Below are 27,168 nucleotides of genomic sequence, written 5' to 3' on the forward strand. Positions count from 1 at the left end.
AAAATAAGTAACGTTCACTCCCCATGGTAAAATATTATTTTAGAATGATTCAAGAAGATTTGAAATCTTAGCCTCTTATTTATGAGTTTTAGCTTAGCGATCTCTTGAAAAACCAAATATATAATAGCATTATAATCAGGACTAACTGATATTAAGTTGCTTACAAATGTAAAATATATAGTCTGGATTCAATCTGGCAGAAATCATGAAGTGGCTTCTATATGTTATCCAGAAGCAACAATTTCTTACGATTAGCCCCAAAAATAAAATAAAAGAATAAAAGGGGCGCAACATCTGGCCTTATCAGTTGCTTTCTATTTTGTTTAATAAACTATGATTCTAAACACAACATCTATATTAAATCTAATCAAATTAACATGAAAATGACTAAACCCTTGCCTTATTTGATAAGAATTATGACGTGTCTTCCTTGTATATCTTACCTTTTATTTCTTTCTGATAAGAATTTTTTTTTATTCATTAATAGTTAGAAAATGATTATTAGACTTTATATGAAGACCTAAACCTAGGCATGGCTCTTGTCCTATTCTTTGTCTATTAATTATGAACATATATATACTTAAAAGATAATTAATTTATTTAAAATCAAATTAAATATCAATAGTGTATTCTTGCACAAAATCATATGTCATTTGATATGCTTTGCAAATTTAATTGTTTCAAGATAAGTCCACTTGTAAGCACCTATACCCTATTTCTATGTGAACAATGAGCGAGCTAAAAAAAATTTTATTTTTATTTGTAAGTAAAGATACATATTCATGCTTAATCTACTTGACAAGGATACAATATTACATTAAGTGGGTACGTAAAAGGGTGCTCTCAATGCAAAGCTTTTAGCACTTATGAAGCCTTGCACTATCAACTATGAGGAAATTTCGATCCTTGGTTGTCGATTCTAATTCCTTAGAGGCAATATTTTGCCTCGTTATTGGCAAGGTGATTCTTAGATGGCCTCCTTAATTAGTGGATGCATGATATTAAAATCATTTTGAATTCTTTTTATAGGTTCCAATATCTCATATCTTTAGAGATGCCAATATTGCAATTGACAGGATGTTGAGGATACCCTTAGTGTTGAATGAGTCTTTGGTGTTCTTCCCCCAATCTACCACGGGCTAGGTCTAGAGGTGATCTTGTAGGTGGAGATTTGGAGTTACCTTGTATTTCTGCTTTGTTGCTCCTTTTCATGTCTGCTTTCTGATCTCTCGATTATGTACCAAGAAAAGAAAATTAAATTTATTTATTAATCGAGTCGATTTTTCACTTGCAGGATGAAAATGTAGTTTATAAGAAATTAATTATTTTAGTAGGAAACACGAACACACAAGTCGTTGTAGTATAGTGGTAAGTATTCCCGCCTGTCACGCGGGTGACCCGGGTTCGATCCCCGGCAACGGCGATTAATTTTTTCTGTCACCTGAATCGTCTTTTTTCCCGTTACTTTTTCTTTTATTTTGTTTGGGGTAAACCACCTGAACCGTCTTGAAAGCATTAAAACAACAGCGTAGAGCATGTGAAACCAAATATATCTGAGATTCTTGGAATCCATTACAAGGATGATACAAGAGAATCCATTTTTCATACATAATTGCAGTAAAAGAGATAAAGGCATGATGGCATACAAAGGTAGCAAGTCCCCAACTCCTACGGACAGTGAATTTATCCAACTGTGGATGCTAATCTTAGCTGCAAATATTTAGAATATGGAGATGGATATGAATGAGGTTAACACGGAAAGCTAGAGAAGAAACAAGGGTTCAAAAAAATCAAATAAAAATGGAAAGCTGAGAGAGAGACTAGCCCTAAGAGACAGGGTAACCAATTCCATGACGAGTGGTTGGGAATGTAACGAAAAATGCACTTGCAAACACACCGAGCCCAACAGGGATTGCTGTGAGGACTTCAGAAGTCTCTTCAGATGGTTTTGGGTAGAAGCAGCTCACCACATTCTGATCAGACAGTGCGATGGTAGCAAAAACCAGTGTTGACATGAAAGCATGCAAGAAATCAATAACCTTAAGCCGATATTCTGGAGCTTGCTCAGGAGGAAGTGTTGCAGACCCATCGATGACCCACAAACCATTGCAGGTTGCTATTCCATAATGAAGTTCCCCGTTCTCATCCTTGAAGCTATCTGTAAAGCAAGATAGAAAGCATGAAAGCCCACAAATGATCACAAGGCCTGCTGTTAGGTACTCACTCGCTTCATCACATTTTCCTTGGTTACTGAAGATGGGAGATAGAAGACGAAACGCGAAAACTGTCCCTGTGGGAAGGAGATTGGCTAAGCTGGCTGTGCTTTTAAATGCCAATCTAATGGCCCTCTGTATATGGTTGGGCCGCTCTCTGTCGGTTCTTGATGAATGTCGCCGGAGGAGAGGTTGATGTTGTTGATCATGATCATTCCCTGATTCTTCAGCCATGATTTTCTTCTTTGATCCTTCAACCAGGCTTATCTGGTCACTATATATAGAGTCTGGTTTCAAAATTCTCTACTGGGAGAAGGAAGGTATATATGGGGTGTTGATACATATAAGTAACGGGGAGGAAGAGTTCTATATACACCGAAATGTTTCACTACCCACGGCATATATATTATTTTAAAATCACACAAATTAATGTGATTTTAAAAAAATTAAAACAAAATAAATGAGGGAATTGCAAGTTGCAATATGTATTTATTGAACAGTTGACTTGATTATTAATCTTTATTCTGGTGACCTGAAAATTCCATATTTTTCTATTTCTTGATTATTTAATGAAATTTCTTCACCCATCACCCACGAGGCTACTTGCATATCGAGCATCAATTGTCTGTTTTCTAATTTTATAAAATATATATATTTTATTATTTTTTTGGTATATATATATTTTATTAATTGGAAGCATAATTAAGAAAGGGCATCTAACACAAAGGTTCTATGGTTTATATTATTGTACATTACATCACATTGTTTAATCTAATACAAGATTGGAAGCATAGTTAGGGGTGTTTTTGATTATGATATTATTAGTTAAAGCTCTTTGTTATTAAATGTGGTTTGACTATAATGCGTGAACTCAGCCTCTTGCCTATTGAGATTAGAGCCGGTTCGAAGGTGGCAACCGAGTCTATCCTTATTCAAGTGCCGTAGAGAACGCTTCAGTTCATTGTAGACATAACGGAGTTGAAGAATTTATTGCGTGTGTTTTTTGTTTAAAGAAACTAACACCTATGTACTTCTTTATTACCGTAGGAATTTCATTTTGTTGTTAATGGTTGTACATGCGTGTTTTCTAAACTCATTAGAGATGACGCTCGTTGGAAGGAAATGTAATAAAATATAAGAGGAGCTAAGGAAGGAAACTAAGAACAAAGGATTTTCAATTTCTTCTTCTTATTGCTTCCTATTATTCTCTTGGGGCTTTTGGGCCAATGACTTTTCTACTGTCCTGTTTGGGCTTTTGGGCCAATGAACGAAATGGGCTAAGGAGATTCTTCCTCAGGCCCATTTCCAACTTTCTCACCTTAAACGGACTTGCAGTTATATTCCACGAAATCCCCGTAAAGAGCGGTGGAAGCGGTATGACTCAGCCCGATTCAGCAGGGAATATTGCCGAAACGGCGGCGAAGAGTGGGGCACAGCGATCATCAAGCTGGAGACCCATGTGCGTTGGTATATATATCAACGGACAAGAATGAAAGCGTAGGTGGTGGGTCCCTTCTCGAAGGCAGCTTTGATTACGTGAGCCCATAGGCCATATCTACATCTGTAACATCGCTATCCCTTTTTTGACAAAATTTCTGTGTTTGTTCCTCTTTTTCTTAAGCTGTTAGCTGTAATCCACACTTAAAATTGAATTGTTAAATGTTTTCTCCCAAAGAAGATCAGAAAGACCCCCCAATCAGATTTTCGTTAATGATTCATCATCACACTCACACGCCAGACATATCCAAAAAAGACTGACTTGAAATGTCTCATTAATTCTGGTTCCTAATCACTGCTTATAATTTCATTAGTAAAAAGCCACTCATGTTATAACTTATAAAAGTGAATTTTTTTTTAGTAATCAAAAGTGATTTCTTCTATTTTTTTTTTTTCTTCTTATTTTCATTGAAAATTAAAAAGTCATTTCTGTGTGATGCAGATTCAAGTCCCTTTGTTTATATTATACATGAATTTGTCTAATTTAATTATTTTAGAATAATTTATCTAGTTTGTAAAACCCACATTCTAATTTTTAGAACTTATCTATTGCTTACGCTTCCTAATAACTTATCTAATTTGTAAAATCCACGTTCTATGATAGCTCACACTCCTTTTTTTTAATAAGTTACTATAAAATGTAATATTTTTTTTTTAATATAAACATTTTTTATTTTTTATTGATTTCTATTTTGCTTTTATCGCATAAACTTTGAGTTGATAACCCCGAAAATTATTTCTACTTAAAAAAACACCCTAAATAGTTTTGATTGTTTTTTTAAGCAGAAACACTTTATTAGGCATTTGATAAAACTTGTTTTTAGAAACAAAAATATTAATATGAGAGTTTTAAGAGAGTTTTTATGTTTAGAATCAAATTTCATAAGTATTCATTTATAGATACTTGCCGTTAAACCTAACCCGCCCGTACCCAACTTTTGCTTCAAGAGATAAACGCAACAACGAGTGGCTGTTAACTTGTTATGTCATAATTTAATTTTTAAAGTAAAGATGTTCATAAATTTCAATTTATGTTTCACAAATCACCTAAAACAGAACAGTTATATGAAATGATTTTGTTCGACTTTTTGTTTCTCAAAGCAAGAAACACCATAAACTATTTTTTGGTGAGTTATTACAAAGATTCTCAATTTATATATAGAAACAATATATGTTATTTACCTTTTGATGTAAAGGACCACATTCATGCAATATGATACGAAGTGAGTTAGAACCCTAATCTAACCTAGTCACGAGATATATAACCTAGAAGGGTATCAACCCATGGGGAGGTGACACAAAGAAATACTCTCACAAAAGCAAGTGATTTAATATATATACCTAGAAACAAGCCTAAAGTCACATGAAAAAAACCATTTTGGGTGCAACTTTAATGGATGGGACTAACTAAATCTTGGAGGTAAAAATACATTATTAATTCATATCCCACAATTTGGGCATCTAAATACATTGAAAAAAGTGTCAGCAGTATGTTTCAGTTCATTCCAATACATTCGTGATTGCATCAGTCTTGCAAGTGCTTGTAAAAAGTCCTCAACGGCAATTGGTGACCCTTTTCGTTTTGATCATTAGGTTTCACCAAAAAAAAGCATGATACAAAGTATATGATCGCAACTCATTAGTGCACACGTGGCATAAAATAATTTGAATCATGGTTCTTAACTTCCTATAGACGGGTTCCATCCGTAGCCCACCATAGTAAAGATATACCATAATATCTACCACCTAGAAGGCAATCCATTTGCTAGACATGGCTAGGCAAGTTGGCCAGGCGGGGGATTTGATCTTCTAGTGCTTTCTATGATGTTGCAATGAACACAACGCTGCGCTGAACACGGACATTTATATCTGAACGCAACTGGGTAGATCAGCTCTCCATGATACAGGGGGTCTATGCATGTGGATGAACAGTAAATAGGGGCTTAGAAACATGGCTTTGCTTCCAAAACACTATATACTATTTCTGTCTTAGCCTCACGGTGCAGGCGTTTGAATAGGTCTCCATGTCTCTTTTTTTTTTTTTTTTTTTTTTTTTTTTTTTAAACAAACCACACCGCCCCCAATATTTTATTTTTTTTTTTTTTTTTTAAAAATTAAAATTTTTTTTTTTTTTTTTTTTTTTTTTTTTTTTTTTTTTTTTTTTTTTTTTTTTTTTTTTTTTGTTTTTTTTTTTTTATTTTGGGGGGGGGCCCGCTTTTTTTTTTTTTTTTTTTTGTGGGGGTGTTTTTTTTTTTTTTTTTTTTTTTTTTTTTTTTTTTTTTTTTTTGGTTTTTTTTTTTTTTTTTTTTTTTTTTTGGTAAACCAACATTCATTTCAAAGAACAGGGAAATGACAAGGTGTCAGAATTACAAAGATCCAACAACCAAGTAGTGGAATTTGGCCAGTTAGTCCTCCCTGTTAAGGTAACTGCCTTCCCAGCTAGAGAATGAGCAACAGTGTTGCATCCCCTAGGAACAAAGTGAAAACTACAATCCATAAAATAAGAAGAAAGGTGGATGATATCCTCTACAATATTCAAAATATCAACAGAAGTAGGGACTTTAGAATTAAGAGCATTGATCAACTGTTGACAATCACTTTCCACCATTATATGATCAAACCCCTTCGCAGCTGCATCTAGAAGAGCCTCACGAATTCCTAAAGCTTCTCCCTCAAGAGGTGTAGAAAAGGAGTAAGGGACAGAGACCGCACATGAAGAAACTCCCTTGTGATCTCTCAAAATATAACCCAAACCTCCTCTGTTGTCTTTGAGGGCAGCATCTGAATTTAGCTTCATAACTCCTTTAGGGGGAGGCTTCCAAGATAGGTTTGAGTTACTCACAGCAGCAGCAAGGTTAGCCTTCACCTCAACCACTCGAATAGCCTCTATATGAGCCTTGACTTCTTTTAAAGCTTGCTGAACTATACGGCCAGGAAATGATTTGTCTCCTTCAAAAATTAGCCTATTTCGGGCTTGCCATAACTCCCAACAAATGAAGGTTGCAATACAAGAGATTCTGTGAACTTCTTGTTTATCCTTCCCAACTTTACTCCAATCTTGAATAAAACCTGAGAGAGAGACATTAGAGTGAGGAACTTTATACCCAAGAGGGGAGGAGTGCCAAACAGCTTTAGCTATGGAACAATGAAAGAGAATATGTTCAACAGTTTCCTCAGCCACACCACATCTAGGACAGCTAGCATCATTCAGCAATTGCCTGTTTCTTAAAGCTACAGCAGTAGCTAAACCACCTGAGAGAGCCCTCCAAATGAAAGTTTGGAGTTTGGGAGGAACTTTACATTGCCAAACTGACTTCCATACTTCCTTAGGAACTTGCATCTGTTGAAGCTCAGCAACACTAAAGTGTGAAATTTCCTTATCTCTCAAATCACATAACATATGATATGCTGATTTTATTGAGAAAGCACCATTATTGGTATATCCCCAAATCATCTTGTCTTCCCCAGGAAACAAAGCAAGCTTTATGTGGAGTATAGCTACAACATCATCAGGATGAAAATAACTCCTGATCAAATCCTCTCTCCAAACTCGGTTATTTTGATCAATCAAATCAGCCACCCATATAAGTTGATTAGATCTAACTGCAGGATGAAGAAGCTTGAAACCTGGATTTTTTGGTAACCACTTATCCTCCCAAATATTTACTTTGTTCCCTACTCCAATCCTCCACAAGATGCCATCATTTAGGACTTTCCTTCCTTCAATGATCCCCCTCCAAGCCCAAGAGGGATTAGAGGTCAATTTAGCTTCAAAGAAACTACAGTGAGGATAATAGATTTGTTTAAGCGTACTCACAAGTTGAAGGCCTTCTTTTATGGGTTTGTGTTTTCTAAAAGAAATATTTCCACTTTCATAACAAAGCTTCTTCACAAATTTTAAAATATTTTTCAGATAGATCTTCTCTGAAAATGAGCTTGAATTGCTTAATTAGGGCCAGTTAACCCACCTACTCAGTGAAAAGGAAAAGAAGGAAGAGGAAATACCCCTCTCAAGTCTTCTTCCAAGTGGCCCCATTTGGCTCAGTTGTTTCCAGTAGGCTAAAGACGAACTCTACAGTCATCCCAAGTGTTTCGACAAGCCCAACTACAAAAACCCATCAACCCTGTCAGTCCAAAACAACACCCCCCCAAGCAATCTTCCCCAAGTCTTCCGTTTCTCTCACGCATTTTCACAAACACTTTTGCAATTTGAAACCTTTCTCAGAATACATGGCCAGACCGCAGCAGCGATATCGAGGCGTCCGTCAGAGGCATTGGGGATCCTGGGTCTCTGAGATTCGCCACCCATTATTGTTAGTTAAAAGAAATTTTGTTTATTCGAATTCTCAGAACAAATGTTCCTTACTTTCAGTGTTTTTTCTTCTGGAAAAAGAGAATATACATTTCTGATCAGTAAGGTCTCCTTGTGAATACAGGAAGACCAGAATTTGGCTCGGCACATTCGAGACGGCTGAAGACGCTGCCCGTGCATACGACGAAGCTGCAAGGCTTATGTGCGGGCCAAGGGCGAGAACCAATTTCCCTTACAAACCCAATGCGCCTCAAACTTCTTCCTCAAAGCTTCTCTCTGCAACTTTGACAGCAAAACTACATCGTTGCCATTTGGCATCTCTCCAAATCACCAATCCTGTCATGAAGGAGCCTCCAAGAGCTCACTCGTCCGCGGTTATGCAGAGTCATGCCATTGCCCAGGACTCCAAGGAAATGGGAGTTGTTTGGGCACCAGAGAAGAAACATACCGTGCATCAGTCTCAGACCAACTGGGTTGTCAAGAAAACCCAGATGGAGAATGCTTCGCACTTCAAACCACTCGAAGATGATCATATAGAGCAGATGATTGAGGAGCTTCTCCATTATGGGTCTGTCGAACTCAGCTCTGTAATGTAGCCTCCTCTGTAATGGGGCCGATCTCTCCGATCTTCTCTGCATGCTAATGTGACACATTTTTCTCTTTTAACAGAACAAGTAGTCTATCTAGGTAGTGTGTCGTCTAGATTTCAGCCTTAGGTTCTTGGTCCAAGTCAGTCATGCTTATCTGATCTTATTATTGTTAGAATGTATAGTAGGAAAATGTATTGAAATGGAAAGTTTTAGATATTCTAATTCTAAACTTTATCTGTTCATGGGCTCTCAGTTAACTGAAAAAGAACAAGACTGAATCTTACAAAGGTGAGGAATTAGAAGTTTCAATTCTTGTTCGCCTTTAAAACTGAATTTTTCTGATGTACCCTGAGGAAGAAAAGAGGGAAAACAGAAAAGTTGAAAACTCTTTTGGATTGTTGGGGGCCTGCAATGAATTTTGGCTTCATCTGTGGAATCGATTGACACTGTGCTTAATGACTCTTGATTATCATGATAATGGTGGGTTCCCCTTTCCCACTTTCTTTGTTTCTTTCTGAAATTTGGTGGGCATGTGAACTCACATGCCCATCAATATAAGCTCTATTTGACCAATTCTGGAGTTGATGATGATGATCATGAACCTGGGCAACTACATCGACATCATAGCTCATTTTTCTCATCCTCTGTGCGTGTGTACTGTGCCTGCTTTTAACCAAAATGTCCTTGTAGCTCTTCCTGTATAGAGCCTTTCATTGATTTCTCTCCCTCGCTTACTTACTGACACCTGGATTGATAAGTCATGAAGGGGTCTCACAGTTTCCAACAAGATCAACCCACAAGAAGCCGTGTTGAGCTGTCATGCTGTGACCAATTGTTAAAATGTTCAATGCTCGCATCAACACGGCTTACAAGCCCTGATTGCGGCATCCATGGCGTTGGAAACTGGGAATTTGCTAGACCAGTTCAGCGTTCCTGTTGATGTTTGGACTTTGAAAGGGATAGTCAATGACCTTTAATTTAGTTGGTATCAATTGTTACATGTAGTAAATATTCAGTTTAATGCCATTCCCTCATCAATTTTTGTCAATTTCCCTCTGATATTGAGATGCAAAATTTCTTCTCTTTTAAATTAGTTTCTCTACACTTCCACTCACTTATGGACCCAACTTCTAAATCTATTTAATGAGTACTCACTGTTTGGATATCGATTTTTGTCCCCCACAACCATCAATATTAAAGTTGATACCCATTATTTACTCCTACTTTTCTTTTCTTTTTTGTACGAATTTGCTCATACTTTTAATTCAGGAAAGTTGGTTTAAGGATCAGATGCTATTGAGTTTATAGATGTCTAGCTTGAATTACTTAACTAGCAAAACAATTTTTTACTTGGCTATGTTATTTTTGAAAGTTCATCTCCTATAGAGGCTGCCGCCCCTATCGCCCTTTACATTCACACAGGATCAAGCCTACATACATAACACAAAAAATGTAATGATTGATCGATTTATGCAAGATCCAAAAGCACTTTTCTCAGATTATTCTCTTGCTCCATCTCCCTAGCTCTCTTGATATGGATTTTATGCATACATTAAAAGTCTAATCGTCCTTTCCCATCCCTTCACATGGGCTTTGAGGCTTGCACATCAGAAAATGCCATTGTTGTCCATGTGAAACCTATCAGAATTTCAAAATTATATGTGGGACCTCCTCATATTGGAAGCTATATGCTTAGTCTGTGACAGAAATTCAGTAATCTTTCAAGTAATCTCTCACACACATAAACACAAACAGTTTATCTCTTATGTCAGAACCCTGTGATGATAGGGGACAATTTTCTTGAATATTGTAATTATCAAACCTTTATCTCGTATGAAGAAAAGAAAGGAGAGTTCTGCCACTTATAATGAATGAATGAATGAATGATTGAATCAGTATCCAAGGAAAATCAAGATCAGTAGGTGGTAATTGTTGCTACAACATGTAGATCCATCTGCATAATGGATACAAGAGGAGAGTGAAAAATGAAACCCACCATTATTATGGTGTATCTGAATAAATCAGTGAGTGCTTTGGTTGGATTTTCCTGTCTTCTCTCAGGGAGGCAAGTCCAGAGAGATAACGAGGAAGTTCTTACAAGAGGATATTCATATATATCATGGCAACTGATCATGCTTTGTCTAGTCAGGTCCATGGTCTTTGTAAGGGCGCTGCTGATAATGGTGGTTGATCCGACATTCCTTGTTCACTGACCTGGGTTTGTCCAGCCTCTACCCATCAGCGATGATCAAGGTGCGTGGTTCAGAACTCTACAGTTCTGGAGAACTTCTACTTTAATCGACATTTTGATGCGTCTGTCAAGGTACCCTGAGAAAGCTAACAGTAACTAAGTTCCGTTACCCAAGTCCGCACCTGATTATGGGCCAAATCAATTGTTAGCCCATCAAAATTTGGGCTTAAAGTTTAAGTGCTTGTTAAGCCCATTAATTTGTGTCATTGGGTCAGTAGCACGGGCTTAAACCGAACCTGAAGTTTAAACCAGCCCGGCCATTTCTAGTAAAGAGTCCTCAAGACCAATTGCTGTTCCCTAAATATTGTTTGCAAACTCAGATCTCATTAAAATTTTTTATTATTGAATAAATTACAAAAAAGTAAATAAGGGGTAGGATTCTATATTATGAGCTACTAGATTTTTCCTTGTTTGGTAAAGGGCTGTTAGAATTTGAAATGCGATGAACTCTGAGAATCCTTATCTATTTTAGTCCACAGACCTGCCAGAGCCCATCGAACAAAGGCCTGGCCCATATGACTTGGGGGTGGGTCGAAGAAAATGAGGTAATACTAAGTTCCAGGGTGTGTTTGATTCTGCAATTCTTTAGAGTCTACATCTGAATCATGCTTCTAAGGAATCATGATTTCAATGGAATTACGTAATTTAGAATCTTATTCATAATACAAAACTGTTTGATTCTTCTAATTCTAATAAGTAAATTTGTTTGAAGAACTGTTTAGTTACCCTAATTCTGATACGATTGGATTCAACCTGTATTACTTTAAAAACCATTTGATTACTATGATTCTATTAACTGCACTTCTAAATAACCCTAGTTTTTTTTTTTTTTTTTTTTAATAATAACTAAACACAATTCACTGGCTTACTGCATTATATTATTTCAATCTTACAAACAAACAACAATTTTTTTTTCTAGGAAAAACAAGAGATTTTTTTGTTATATATTATAGATAGATGGGGGTTATTGCATAATATATCAGCAAAATCGAGCCCACAACCTCTTCACTAAGACTGTTGGTATTACCAACCAATCAACCTTACCATGATAACAAACAACAATTTAACCCAAGTACTTCTTGAAAACAATGACAATTTAATATCTTAGTTTCATGCTCTTGATTACGATTGAATTCTACCAATTGAATGTTTTAATTAGAATAAAGTCACTGTCATGTGGGAATTATTGTGAAATTTTTGTCTAATATATTGAATGAATCCATATGAAACTTTCTCATCGAATTTCAAGTGTCACTGCTTGGGCTTAATCCTATACATATCTAAGTGTTGATATACATGCCACCAACTGATGAAAAAAAGAACACCACCAATCCAAGTTGCTGATAAATTCATACCCAGTGTACATGAAATTACTTGCGCAGCACCTGCAGCGAATGGTTAAAATCGAGATCTCAACCGAGGTTTCGATCTCGACTGTCTATTTTCCAAAAGTGTGTTTTCACACTTTTGAAAAACAGCGGCCAAGATTAAAATCTCTGTTGAAATCTCGATCCAGATCTTGATCTCGACCGTTCGCTGCACAGTGTTGCGCAAGCACTGAAGTCAAGCTCCAATGTACAAGGCTAAACCATTCATTATATATCATGTCTGCTTTCTCCCACTGATCAAACAGCCAAACAGTTTAAATGCATATTGAATGCATCTCTTACAAGTTACAACATCCAAAGCAAATTAAACTTCACCCAGACACCAGTGTAACAGTTACAAAAATTATACTGAGTGCTACAAGTGGCAGCCTCATGTGTTGGATTGCGTATATTAGCCCTATAATCTCCCTCTCGAGTGACTTTGCCGTGGTGCAGTGAATTTTGACAAGCTCCACCCTCTAGAAGCAAAGAAAGCAGTCCTCATCAAGTACAGAAAATGCATTTGCAAGGAGTAGCAGTCTTTCCAGAAATGTCCACAAACCCATGTCCTGCTTGATCAAGGATTAACTTCTTTTATAAGGCAATTATCTAGCTATAAAGAACATTGTCATTCAGATACAGCAATACGAATCAAAATAAGTATAGTTATTTAATGAACAGATGGATTGAACAAACATCCCAAATTGATAGGAACCATCCCAAATTCATGATGCACACAAGAATGGAAACATAACGAAATGTGGTAAGTAACACGAGCAACTGATTGACCGAATGAGAACAGGTAATAAGGCAAATCAACAAACACAATAGAAGCAAGACTAGGAACCAGATTTACATGGATAAATGCAGGTCATCTGCAGTTAAGTTCTTTATCGGCAGTGAGAACACGCAGGTAGAAGCTAAATCTGTTGCAAACAAGAAAGGAGAAAGTCCAGATGGCATTGCAAGGGGAGTCCTTTCCTATCTTGTTTGATCATTGACCATAGACTGTGTCTTGGGTTCTGTGACATATCTGCTTCCATTGATTAAAATCAACTTGTTATCTCTTTTAACACAAACAGAGCTTCCATCCACATGCTACTTTCCATTTTCTTTTTTCTCTTGGGGCAATTGCAGATATAAACCCATGTATCTTGATATACCATAAATTTATGAACAAAATGTTGTAATTGCAACTTCCAAAAACAAAAAATTAAGAGCTATTCACCCAGATGCCAAACACCTAGAGTACCTTGTACAAGAAAGAGTCCCCCTGAGTCCTGTTGGTGAACTTTGCTTCTGTTTCTGTATTCTGTAGTGGTTTGCTGTTGTTCTCTTTTCTTTGATAAATCAAGAAAAAAAAATTAAGAGCTATTCTGTTAGACCATAAAGAATGAGTGCTACAAGCTGCAGATCAAAAAGAGCCATACCAAAGATGTGGCAGATGGCTGTTAGTTTCCCTGCATCTTTCAAATCAAAACTCAAAATTGCAGGGGGCTCTCAGGCTAGTCTCCAGCCGATTTGAAAGCATGGGATCTGTAAAAGAAAGAACCTCAATAAATAGCTTGTTGAAGAGAGTCATAGCACCAAACAGAGACAGAGGTTTACCATTCAAGAGAAAATCATTACTAGCAAGTCAAATTACCCAACACAACACATTCCACATGCTATGGACTTTTTCTGGTTGAACCAAAGTACCAAATCTTAGTTCAATGAAGTTCATCCAATCAAAAATGGATGTACCTATGAAGTGAGAGGTAACCAATCGCAACATAGAGGCTTTCCAATTGGATGAGTGATTTGATTCATGCTGAAACAGCTAGAGAAAATCCTGAGACAGATCCGATAAAAGGCCCTATAGATAGGCATAGCTTAGGGCCGGTATGGTTTTATATAAAGCTGATTGGAAGGAAAAGATCTTTGCAGCTCATTCCATTGGGTTGGGCAAAAGTTGAGTTGAGTTGAGTTTTGCAAGGTTGGAGTCAGGAGAAGATTCGCTCAATGAACAGGTGGTGAGTGAGAAAGATATAGATGAAGCTTAGAGTTTGATTCCACAACAAATAGGGCGAAGAAGTTCACATGAATCACTTGACACACCCATGAACCTCAGGAATTGTGAGAATTACAGCTTAATTCACTATTCAAAACACAGAAGTCTAGGACATTCAATTTGGATGAAGAGAATTAAGTACATGTTATTTGAGCTTGAATTACATTAGAGGACAACATCATAACATGTAATCAAAGAATTGCATGATCTGCAAGATCATCAGAATTACCAGTTCTAGATGTTTGGTATACGCTCAACTCTCCAGCAGTCTTCTCCTTGAAGCCTTAAGTCGAATTCTGCGGAAGATCCAAGAATATCAAGTCTTCTGAGCCTCTTGAGGTTTTCTATGCCCAAAGGAATCTCCTCCAATTGCCAACAACACAAAATTTATGAGCGTTTCTAGGCTAGATGCTGCATTGTCTCTGACATCACATGTTTCAGTCCACATAAGTGATTTAGGTGAGTATTTTGAGTTTCTTCAACTGACATGCCTTAAGATGCAACTGTTCTCCATCATATGCTCTGTCAAGGACAAGATTCACCAAACTAGGCAGGGTCTGGAGGACCTGCAGTGGGTTATCCCTTAATCTTGACCCTTTAAGACCTATTCTTACCAGATTTTGATGGGATGTCATCCCAATCAAGCAAACCCTTCAATGGTCCATCCAAATACAAACGTCGAAGAAGGCATGGTGGCAACTACACTAGTTGCAAATCTATGAACTATTTATCGTTCATTGCCTTTAAGCCCAAGGATTAGAGGTATTCCATCTCTCCAATTGAGATACAGAGACCCCCACTATCTTCACTTCTTAAGTTTGTAATGCCCAGCCTCCTCAAGCTTCTCAACCCTCTAATCATTCTAGTTTTATGGTCTGCCTCTATAAACGCCAATTTCCACAGGTTCTCCAAAGATCTGATTCCTTGATCTAGAACCTTCAATCCTTGTAAATGACTCAAACTGCAGGTGCCATGGAATCTCTCCAAAGTGTATCCTAGCAAATGTTGTAGCCTCCAGAGTTTGAGGATGCCAATAGGCAATTCATGTACATAAGTATTTTTGACATTCAAGATTCTAGGTTTTGTAGCTTCCCAATGGATTTGGAAGTTACTTGATATTTGTACCTCACATTTGAGAGGTTCCCTAATTCAGTAGGCAACTTGTCAAGGTAGGAATCTTCTAAATCTAACACCTTCAAGAGCTTCAAATTCCAAAGGATGCCTTTATAAATGAGTACAGCATATTGTTATGTACTTCCCCGAATATGAGAAAGGAGCAAAGATGGGAGAAATTCATACACCTTGATTCCTTACTTTGTCGTCGTGCAATGATAGCCGTTAAGCACTTATACTTGGATTTGAATTTTAGTGTGCAGTAACTTCACTGAAATTCCACTCTCTTGCTTCTGAAAGGCTAACATTATGGACGAGGTCATGGACTCGACAACTTCTCACTCGTCCATCTGGATACATTGACGACACTTAAATCATGCTTCTGTGAAAAAGCTCATTGAGGTAGTCTTCTGCAAACTCTTCTGGTGTTCTGCCATTTTCCCCACTCACAAACCCTGCAACCCAAAGTTGAATCAATCTTCTACAGGAAATGCAATAATCCTCCGGGAAAAGGGTAAAGCACAAGAAACGAGATTTAAGGTAGTATCGCAAATCCTGGAAAGTCAATAAAAGAACCTTGGGTATGCCTGTAAAGAGTGGGTTACTTTCTAACTCATAACCAAGGCTATCATTCAATTTTCTCCATTCTGCTACGGTCTTATCTTTTGTGGACAGGAGACCAACACCCATGGCAACAATAGCAAATGGTAATCCTCCACATTTGTTCAAAATTTTCTGACATACTTCCTCTAGTTCTGAAGGACAAAATTGGATAGGGTCACGTCAGATTGTTTTTCTACAGAAGAGTTCCCCAAGCCTCCTCATCAGCTAACGGTTTAAGAGTATAGACATGATTACAAGTATCCAACCAAGAAAAAAGCAATTGTATTGTTCTGAGTTGTGATTATTAACCTACTACCTTTCTTGTCATCAGGTAGAGCATTTCTCATGCAGGCCCAAAAATCAGTGCTCCAAACATCATCAAAAACTACGACATACCTCTTTACCTCCAAGGATTGCCTCAGAAGATCAATCAGTTGAAATCCTTCCATTGTCTCCACTTGCAGGGAATTGGGTTTATTAATTGATTCACGGGATTGTTTTAACATCATCTGTAAGAGCTCATCACTCTTAGGTGACTGAGATACAGTATCACAGGCACAACAGTCGAAGGATGACATCACTTTATTGTTATCATACACTTTTTTGGTAAGAGTAGTTTTCCTAGATCCTCCCATCCCTACCTCATAGATGATTGTTTTCTTGAATCCTCCTCCAGCAACAAGCTTATGATATCATCTCTAGGCTTTTCTATACCCACCAGCTCTACTTCCTCAATATAGAGAGAGGTCATTTGCAGATCCTGTGTGTTGGATGAGTTCACAACTTGATGGGAACAATCAAAACAATAATGTTCACTCCTTTGATTAATGTCAAGTACCTAAGTCTAAAGGTTTTGCAACTTATTAGCTATGGCATGGCATGGTATCAAATTCTTGAATCAAGAAAGAAGATTTGCGCATGAAACCTGCAATGCCATGCTGAGGAAAGAAAGGATCATGAATTTATCTATGACATCTTCAATATTATAGGCAAGATTTCTTACTTTTCACCCACGTCTTCATACTTTCATCCATCTCCTCACTTGCATCTACGTCCCTTAGGAAAGATCATAGAACAAAATTCCGTCGAAACTAGCGAAATTTCCACCAAAATTTTCCATTTTGGGAACCTCGAAATGAAACACTAGGGGACCGAAAAAAATCCCAAGTTTCGATCAAAACCGTCGAAATTTCGTAGAAACTTGTTAAAACCTCGAAACCTAGTTTAACCCAACTAGTTCATGAGAAAAAAAAATTCCCGACTTTCAGGGGAAATTTCATGGACACTTGAGACTTTTTCTTACAAGTTTCGTAGCTTTCCCATATTTTCAATTTTTTTTGTTTCTTTCATGTTTCCCCAAATAACCCCTCCATCAGGACTTCCCTATCCAAATTGCGTATTCCCTCAGATTAGTTATCTTAGGCATGCTGATGACCAGACTTATAAAGTTACAGTTGTCGATTACCTTGACACCCATAGGCATAAAGTGTTATGGGATGTCTATGTTCTTTGGTTGGAGGAGAGGATGTTACAAGCATAATACTACTCAACTCACAGGATGGATCCACCAAGGCACTCTTCTTGGCACTGAATTGTACTTTCCTTTTATTGTCAATTACTTTATATTTGATGTTTTGAAGTTAGAAATTATAAATTGAATGTTATGTACTTAAGTAGTTAAGTTTATAGTGTACTTTTCGGACAACTCTACAATGATGTTATGTACATTAAATGACATATCTACATTGACTTTTTAGCAAAAGACAGCCAATATGTTCTTTATACTCTAATTAGCTTAAATGCATAATCCTACCCTAAAATACTCCCTAAAACCTGCCAAAACTTCATGTCGAAACTTGTACAAAAAAGTCTTAAGTTTCCTCCAATTTTTTTCTATGGGAAAGATTGCATGCTTTCCATTTACCTGGTGATGAACTCAAATTTTCCTTGTACACCCCTCAAGAAAGTAACCTCTTGGTTGAGCAATGGATAAATTTGATTTAAGTATAGACAACATTGCCATCTCTGCCATTTCTCTCCACCCTTCTTCTCGAATGAACTAGTTGTTAGATATCTTAATGGAGCTCCCTATGCAAGTTTTTGGACTATTGGGTTAGCCAATTCAAAGGTAGGAGTGCAAAGAACAAGAAACAGAGGTCAGCGCATACTTTCATTGATTCTATAATAAGTTAAAAAAATGGAATCATTGTATCTTGTAACACTTTTTTCCTGTTAAAATAAAAGAAGAAAACACTTATAACATGACTCATGAATGAAAATCTTTTCTTTTTTAAATTACCTTAAAATAAAATAGAAAAATTTTCTGAAATCTACTGATTTAAAAAAAAATTACCTAATAAGATATTTTTAGAGAAGTTTTACTCAGATGATTATAATTTTGAAATGAATTACCAAATCCCAAAATTTCTCCTAATTTTTCCCACCTAATACGGGGAGATTCCTACCCAACTGAGGTGATACAGGGAGATTTCTACCCGATTGACTTAAGCCCGGGCTTTGGCTGATCATGCTACTCGGTCGGGACAGTTGCCGACTGGCAAAGTTAAGGCGTTACATACGTTGGACTTATTTGGCAACAACACCCAAGATGAAAGGTCAACTAGGAGGATGATTGTGCGAGACCAACGACAGGGAAGCACAATCTCAGGAGAGACAACAGCCCTCATCGGGAAAACTTACCAATTCCAGCAAAGTTAATACATACAATATAAAAGCAAGGATTCACCCCTCCGGTAAGCATCCAACACATTCTGAACATAGTCTTGTGTAACTCTTGCACGAGGCCTTAATCTGTTCACCGTCTGACTTAGCCATCGGAGGCGGTTGCCCAGTATGCGAGCCGACCCGCATCTGACCTTTCTTGCAGGACTCATCGTCTCGATCTTCGAAAGGGTCTTAGTCAAAACCAGATCTGTAACTGAGACGCGTCAGTTTGGTGCCGTCTGTGGGAAAGACAATCTTCAAGTCATGGTAAGACGAGGAGCTAATAATGGGCGCGCTCGGCAGGAAACTGCTAGCGAAGACCCAAACTTAGATGACCAAACACGTCAGGATGATGGAGCCAGACGCTCAACCCGAGTGGACCAGGATCCTCCCGTGGATAATCTGATCCCTGAAAATCCAAACAAGTAGGGCACTTCAAAAGGACCCTCGGGACATGCCACAACGGCAGATGTAGATGAACTCCGGAAGGGAATGCTCGAGATGTAGGGGGTGTTGAGAGGCTTGGTCCATCAAATTGGAGTCGAGCAAGGACCAAGGCGAAACACCCAAATGGGGAGGCTACTGAGAGCCTTCCAAAATAACAGAAGATCCCAACAAAGGGGAGGAATCCCAAGAGGAAGACAGGCTGAAGGTCGAAGATCCGCCCATACTGGACCCGATCAGGTTCAAAAACAACCAAACGGAACAAAGGTTAGCGCCCTTGACCGTATTTCAGTACCCTCTAAGACCGGATCCCTGCCTCAAAGAAGTCTTTGGGAGGAGATCGAGCATCAAGGAGAAAGCCAACCTCAGGCAACCCGATCGAGGGTATCAATTGCCCGATCACAATCCAGAATAGAAAGCACCGCTGAATCAGATGAAAATGGGGCAAGGCAGAATCGCCTTCAAAGAAAGATAGCTGAGGTCATGCGCAAACTGGAGGATCAGGACCATGATGAAGATCTGGACGTGGTTGATCGGGAACCTTTCTCCGACGAAATCATGAATATGCCTCTCCCACAAAATTTCATCATGCCAACTTTCACCCCGTTCGAGGGGAAAACCAACCCGAAAGAGCATATAAGTTACTTCAAATCAGTAATGACTATTCTCAGTCGGGAAGATGAACTTCTTTGTAAAACGTTCCCAGCATCCTTAAAGGGTCCAGCCATCAAATGGTTCAGCAGCTTGCAACCAGGATCCATTCACAATTTCAGAGAACTTGCCCGAAAATTCATAGCCCGATTCAGAAGCGCAATCGGGAGGAAGAAAACGTCCGACAACCTATTTGCTATAAGGCAGGGACGAAGCGAGTCCATTCGGGACTTCTTGAAGCGTTTTGACAAAGTAGCCATTGAGATCGAGGATCTTGACGATCAGGTGGCATACAGCGCACTTTGGAGTGGCATTACTCACCAAAGACTTTTGGAGGTCCTACTAACAGACAAGCCCAAAACATACGGGACGTTATATAAGTGCCAGAAGCAAGCTAGTGTTTATGAAGTGATAAATGCCAGGGTGAAGGCATTTCGGGATCGAATACCCAATCGTGAGAATGAAAAGAACAATTCCAACGATCGGGATCGAGGATCAAAGAGTCGTTGGAAAGCGCAACCAAGGACAGGAAAGCTTTACCCCTCTCAATGCGAAACCATCAAAAATTTTGATGAATATCCAGGACAAAAAGTCATTAAAGTGACCCGGGAAACTACATTCACGACCGGAAGATCGGGATATGACAATATTGCCGATTCCACAAAGATTACGGTCACCACACTGACAACTGTCGAATCCTCAAGTCAGAGATCGAGAAACGATCCAAGAAGGGAAACTTGGTCATTATGTCCAAAGACCAGAAAAATCCAAGGAAAGGTCACCTGAGCCTAAAAAGGGCCCGATCGACCAAGCCTGAAGAAACTGCCAAAAAGGCTGACAAAGGAAAAGAGAAGGAAGGTCAGGAGGAGTCACCCGTTTATGTTATTATGGGTGGCCCGACTATGGAGTCAATTAAGAAGGCGAAACAGAAGGCCCGGTTCGTGGGAGCTGCTCATTTACCAAAAAAGAAAAAAAATCTAGCATGCCCGAAATCTATAACGTTCACTAATGATGATTTGAACGGGATAGTGCCACCTCATGATGATGCAATCATCATTAAAGTGAAGATTGCCAATCGGGAGGTTCACCGAGTCCTAGTTGACACGGGTTCCTCAGTCGACCTACTCTCATATAAGGCTTTTAAAAGATTAAAGTTGGCTGACGACCTTCTCACCCCGTCCGTGACAACTCTTTATGGTTTCGCAGGATCTTCAGAGATAGCATAAGGAACGATCCATTTGGATCTAAAGATTGGGACATCACCTCAGGACACACTTCTACGGGACAATTTCATGGTTGTAAAAGACCTATCTGCGTACAATGTGATTCTGGGACGACCGACCCTCAATGCACTAGAGGCGGTCATGTCCCCCCGACACATGAAGCTCAAATTCCCGACTGATGTTGGGGTGGGCGATTGCAGCTTTGATCAATCTACCTCCCAATAATGTTATGTGAATTATCTAAAGCAAAAGTGGAGGTCAGAAAGTTCGGGAAGCGCCCTAACCATTGAAGTTCGTGACGATTGGGATGAAGGAAACATGCAAAGAGCAGAACCGGTCGAGAAACTGAAAATAATCCAGCTAAGTCAGGATCTACTCGATCGGGGGACGTTTATTGGATGCGAAAAACCTGAAGATTTCAAAAAGGAGTTGACAAAATCCTTATGTGTCAACTCTGATATTTTCACATGGTCAGCAAATGACATGCCCGGAATAGATAGGCGGGTAGCAAAACATAAGCTTTGGATTCAGAAGAACGCTACCCCGATCATCCAAAGAAGAAGAAATTTCTCAATCGAGAAACATAAGGCCATTAGAGCAGAAACTTGCTATCTCTGAAGATCCATGAAATTTGCCAACATTTGCCAACCTAGAAGAAGCTTTCGATGTCTTGAGGACATATCAGATGTGCCTGAATCCCGAGAAACGTGCTTTCGGGGTATCGTCCGGGAAGTTTTTCGGATTCATGGTTTCCCAGAGGGGAATTGAAGCTAATCCCGAGAAGATCCAAGCATTGATTGAAATGCAACCTCCCAGAACGATAAAGGAAATTCAATGCCTGACTGGAAGGGTAGTAGCAGTAAACCGGTTCATATCCAGAGCGGGAGAAAAATGTAATTCTTTTTTCAAAAGCATTAAAAGCCACACCAAGCTCAGGAGAAATTGCGTGGACCGATGAATGCCAGAAGGCATTCGACGAATTGAAAAAATCTCTCGAGATAACTCCCGTCCTAGCACGACTAGTAACCGGGGAGGATTTGACGGTTTACCTTGCTATCTCGCCAACCGTAGTGAGCGTAGTGTTGGTAAAAGGAGAAATGACACAAAACCCGGTATACTATGTGAGTCACGTATTAATCGATGCAGAAACAAGGTACTCAAACATTGATAAGCAGGCTTTGGCACTCTTAGTAGCCTCACGGAAACTAAGGCCTTACTTTCAAGCTCACCCAATCATAGTCTCGACCAACTTCCCCCTTAAGAAGATTCTTCAGAGGCCTAATGTGGCAGGAAGAATGGTCGGGTGGGCGGTTGAGCTTAGCGAGTATCAGATCGAGTTCAAACCAAGAACAGCCATAAAAGCTCAAGTCTTAGCCGACTTCATTGTAGAAAGCAGCTTACCACAAGGCAAAGGCCAAGGGGCAGCAACCAAGACATCAGACCTATGGACTTTACACGTAGATGGCTTAAGTAGCAGTTCTGGATCGAGAGCAGGTCTAACTCTCAAAAGCCCCGGTGACTTCATAGACACACATTGGCAAGGGGCCCATACATCAGTATGAATTATCATAAAATGAATAGATTTTCTATTATGAAGAAAAGGAGTTGAAACCGAAGAAACATGGAAACCCGTAAAAGTTTTACCTAAAATAACAAGGTAGGAGTTTGTATGGGTAGTGGAGGAAGGAGTAATAGAGGTTGCACCAAGAGTAGAAGACCATAGAATACGTTGTAAAGTAGCTAATTTCTCTTATAAAAAACCAATGCCTGCAGAGGATGTTGTGGGAACAATCTCAGAAAGATTAGCCTTCAGTTTTCCCCTTCTTTGTACCCTTTTTTACTCAATTCAACAGGCTTCTATGGAGCTTCCAACATTTAGCCTTGGTATGATATAGTTTGTGACAATGCTCACACTTGACAATTTCCTTGGTCGAATCAAATTTATTACTAACAGATTGTAGTGTTGATTTTTTTACAAGAGGATCATGAAACATTGCTAATCAACGGCTTTCCTCACACTGAACAAGGGCATAAGATTGTTTTAGTGTACGAAAGAGAATGACTTAATACTTGTACCCTGATATGATCATACTCTACATTCAAACCAACCAAAAAATCATATACCTGAATCGTATCAACATGCTTACGATAAGTAGCAACATCATCTAAATTAGTGGAGTGATAATCCCCACAATGATCCAACTCTTGCCAAAGTGATCGCAACTCAGCATAATATTGAGCGACAATCAATTCCTTTTGGATAATCTCATGAAGCTTCTTCCGTAGTTCATAAACCTATGCATCATTCCTTAATTGTCCATATGTTTCTATAGTATCAAATAATAGGTATCCATGAGTAATATTTGATTTCATGGAATTCAAAAGGAATGACATAATAAAAGAGTCATTCGAGATCCATTTATCTTCAGAAACACCTGTGGTGATAGGCTTGATAGTGGTGCCCATTATATGTCCAACAAGGCCGTCAGGTATGTATATCGAGACCAGATCAAATAATTTGTTCCATCAAATCTTACCGAAAGAGGATGAAAAGTGGGATAATGTTCGAAGCTAATGAGAGCATAAATACCATCGGTGGTTGCCATGATTTCAAAAAAAAAAAAAAAAAAAAAAACTTTTGTTCTTCAGTCTTCACCTTTTCGAAACAACTGAAACGTCGCGGAATTGAATAGCTTGACCACCCAAATAAATCTAAGGATTCATAGGATAAGGAACATCCCCCCCCCCCTTTTTTTTTTTTACTCGTTGGTTTAGAAGGAGAAACCAAAGGTCAATGGGTTTATTGGTCTGATTGGGTTTAGTTCATTGGGCCCTATGGGTCAGTTCGCTGGGGTTTTAAGATATGGGGTTCAATCAGTGTTTTAGAAAAACAAAGAAGGCGATGGAGGATGAAGGCAAAGAAACCAGAATTTCACAAGAAAAGCCAAAGGTAAAAGCAGTTTGTCAAAAGGAACTACAAGATACTGGAAACATAGTTTACCAAAATAAGAGAGTTCGATAAAGGATAATAACATGCAATGGGGGGAAAAAGAAAAGGAAAAAAAAAAAACTACTTTCACTTGTAAATGAAATCCATTTTCAAGTGCCTAATTTTTGACATACTGTTCTATTCCATACAATGAAAACAACTCAGCATTATTACCGACTAAATGGTGTTGGCTCATTGTTTCTTACCCTCCAGTTAGCTCCTCCAATACTGTTCTCTTCCATAATGCAGCAGCAAGACAACTTATATGCACCCAATCCCCCCGCACCAGAAAGAAGAAAAAAAAAGGATAAGCTGTCAGTCATTTCTTGTCCCACCAGTCACTCTCACGTCATTTTGCCACTCAAAGAGATCATTTGTTAAATTACAGAACAATTTTTCTCATTTGATGGCCTTAAATTATTCATGGCAACCAACATTTGATATCCGAACACCTCCCTGACTATCAAATGAAATCATCACATTCATACACACCTACATTTTAAATGTGAATAACTCTGTGAGTATCAAACCAAGTTGCCACATTCATGACCACCAAACTGCCTTCACATATCTTCACTGTCTAACATGAACTCACATATCAAATTTCCTTTAAATCCATTGCTACCTAACAGGCATTCAAATACCAAAATGTTGGGGTTGGGGGTAGGAGGTGTCCCGTTTGAAGAAGTGAGCAGTGAATACCCAAATCAACTACTCAAGGCAGCTGGGCAGATATGGGATTATCATAAAACCTGATTTCTCCAAATAATCAATTAGTCATCGTTTCAGACAGTGCTTAACGCAATTACCAATTAATGAGTTATGACTTATCCATTATGATAAAATTGCAGCATGGAAATAATATAATAAGCAAAGCGCGGAACTGTTAACATTTGAGAACATTCAAAACGAAAAGAAAAAAAAAGGGCTAGAGACATTTACCCCGAAACTTACATCACGGAACTACGAGAAACACGAAAACAGAACGTCTATTCCGAAAAAAGTACGATAATGAACAAAAGCAAACCTGATCGAAGAAGGCTTCTTTTTTTTTTCCTCGTGGCCAGTGCTCAAAAAAGATGAGCCTGGCCCAAAGCCAACAACATCTTTGCAAGCGTAATCCGCCAATCAACACAAATTACCAGCGAGCAAAGTTCAAAGTAATTTGAGTGACAGAGCTTGATTGGATTATACGACCATACAAGCACATAGATAAGTCTCACCTGGTCCGGCATCCGAGATCATCTTACAGGTAAAGAAATCCAAAGCAGAAAGGAACGAAAGAAAAGAGGGACAATAACGATTACATTTGAATTGTACTGAAGTAAGAGTCTAAGAGAACACAAATTTTGCAATGATAGGAAGGGAAGCGTCTATGGATTATGGGACTGGCAATGAACCCTGATTTGGGCTATGTACTAGCGTTTCCCGGTTCAACCAGGAACGCTGTGAATAGAGGTTTAGGTCGTTCTGTTAACCTGTAATTTCCCGCCCAAAACTTTCAAAGGACGACACTGTGCTGAATGAGGACATTAATATCTCAACGGAACTGCATAGATCGAGCTCTCAGAGGTCTATGCATGTGGTTGAACAGTTAATAAGGGCACGCTCTGGCTCCGAAGGCCCTGTCGATTCCGTGCGCGACAGCAATGGCCGCTTTTCAATCCCTGGTTAGAGCGCGTTTTGCCCTCCAGGTGCTTAGCTCGGTAGTCCTGCTCTTGTGCCTTTCTTTTTTAATACTATATACCAAAAAAATAAAATTAAGGGCACAGCCGCACAGCTCCCAAAACACAAATACTAATTCCGTATCCACTTCACAATGCGGGCATTTTTTGACCATCTCCATTAGGATATGGGGGTTGCTTCTAACCCTGCTCGGGAGGATCCGGTTGTCCAATAACCAATGTTATTAGATCTTGGCCCTGGGCTAACTCATCTTGATCATGAGTCAGTCGATTAGCCCTCATTTTTTCTGTTCTCTTAGGCCAATCTCCTAGAGATCCAAGCCTTCCATTCCTTGTCCCCTTCACTCCATACCCAATGGCTCTTGTATTCCTAGACCAACAAAACTCAACAAGAAGGCTTTGTTCGTGTGGTCCTAACTAGGAAAAGAAACAAGCTAAAAGCTCAATTGCATGTGGACTTTGACAACAATAACTCTAGTCTCGATTTCTACCCTTGTGACCTTCAGTCGGTCGATCTCAAGTGGGGTATGACATTCCCGATGAAAACATCTTGCCCCTTCCTATTATTGCCCAGCGCGCCAATCTGCCCCCTGCCGAGCACTTTACCTCTACAAAATCTGTCTGGCCAGTCTTATAATAGTTGGCACAACATAGTTGGATTTGGGGTATGAATCATCCCTTTTGCATATGGGTGTCAAATTGCAACCTGGACCATTAAAACATAACCACACCGGCCCGTTGTAGCCTGAACCGACCGGACTGAACCTTAATGGGTTGTGTTTGGGCTAAGGGTGACAGAATCAGCACCAACCTGAACCCAAACCGCAACCCGTTATAAACCGTTTTACAACCCGTTTTATAGTTTTACATTAAATATTGTTTGAATCATCATATTACCACTAGGTAGTTGCTATAGACTATCAAAAAAATTGAGTATGAATTCAAATATCAAATAGTCTTCTACTATTTGTGAAGGACAATTAGAAGGATTAAGTATGAATGCCCAATTAAATGTACCAAGTTTGTTTAAATTAAGTAAACATTTATCCAATCCAATGGTATGTCTTTGCATGTCAAGTTAAATTAAATAACATGGAATGATTTTTCATTTTTTAATGGGAATTGATTAATAACAATTTTGCTTTCCATAGAAGTTTGGCTCTTGTTGCAAGATGCTTTGTTTTATTTTTTTTTGCATATCATAAATTCTTAGCCCACATTGTTAGTCAACTTGAGTATAGACTGTTAGCTTAAACCGTTAGTTAGCTTGAACTGAAACTACACCAAACCGAAATTGGCCCGGAATCATTATTTTGCTAACATGCCGTGTTTGGGCTGGATGTATTTGAGCCCTCAAGCTGTTAAGCCCAACCCAAAACCGCTCCAAACCGCACCGTTGACATCCCTACTTTTGCACCACTTATTTAAAATGAAAAGACACCCAACAAGGGTGGCT

The 27,168-nt window shown here is 38.7% G+C and overlaps 1 protein-coding gene, 1 long non-coding RNA gene, 1 other non-coding gene and 1 pseudogene across 6 annotated transcripts; 2 read left to right on the top strand and 2 right to left on the bottom strand.

Moving 5' to 3' along the window:
• Nucleotides 1–1,351: 1,351 nt before the first annotated feature.
• Nucleotides 1,352–1,423, top strand: TRNAD-GUC (transfer RNA aspartic acid (anticodon GUC)). Its single transcript has one exon. It is a non-coding gene; the product is annotated as a tRNA-Asp (tRNA).
• A 39-nt stretch (nt 1,424–1,462) lies between these two features.
• LOC149009532 (protein DMP4 pseudogene) lies at nt 1,463–2,552 on the bottom strand (annotated as a pseudogene).
• A 5,095-nt stretch (nt 2,553–7,647) lies between these two features.
• Nucleotides 7,648–9,272, top strand: LOC149009533 (ethylene-responsive transcription factor ERF003-like). The gene is made up of 2 exons (XM_089161327.1): nt 7,648–8,023; nt 8,147–9,272. The coding sequence occupies exons 1-2, from the start codon at nt 7,941–7,943 to the stop codon at nt 8,616–8,618; spliced, it is 555 nt and encodes a 184-aa protein (XP_089017453.1). The 5' UTR covers nt 7,648–7,940; the 3' UTR covers nt 8,619–9,272.
• A 3,312-nt stretch (nt 9,273–12,584) lies between these two features.
• LOC149009534 (uncharacterized) lies at nt 12,585–25,734 on the bottom strand. 4 transcript variants are annotated; one of them, XR_016174411.1, is made up of 4 exons: nt 25,055–25,734; nt 13,661–13,766; nt 13,483–13,570; nt 12,585–12,709 (listed from the first exon to the last, which is right to left on the bottom strand). It is a non-coding gene; the product is annotated as an uncharacterized LOC149009534 (long non-coding RNA). The 4 variants fall into 4 exon arrangements; XR_016174410.1 differs by having other exon boundaries at nt 24,234–25,734; XR_016174412.1 differs by lacking the exon at nt 25,055–25,734 and adding an exon at nt 14,510–19,848.
• Between the last annotated feature and the right edge of the window lie 1,434 nt (nt 25,735–27,168).

Source organism: Hakea prostrata, chromosome 7 (genome assembly GCF_041222555.1).
Source record: "Hakea prostrata isolate BN-2017 chromosome 7, UWA_Hpros_2, whole genome shotgun sequence".
In the NCBI taxonomy this organism is placed as follows: Eukaryota; Viridiplantae; Streptophyta; class Magnoliopsida; order Proteales; family Proteaceae; genus Hakea; species Hakea prostrata.

Excerpts from the sequence above, each read along its gene's own strand:
- LOC149009533 (XM_089161327.1), top strand. The coding sequence starts at position 7,941 with ATGGCCAGACCGCAGCAGCGATATCGAGGCGTCCGTCAGAGGCATTGG. Across the intron at positions 8,024-8,146 it reads GAGATTCGCCACCCATTATT|GAAGACCAGAATTTGGCTCG; the intron begins GTTAGTTAAAAG and ends TTGTGAATACAG.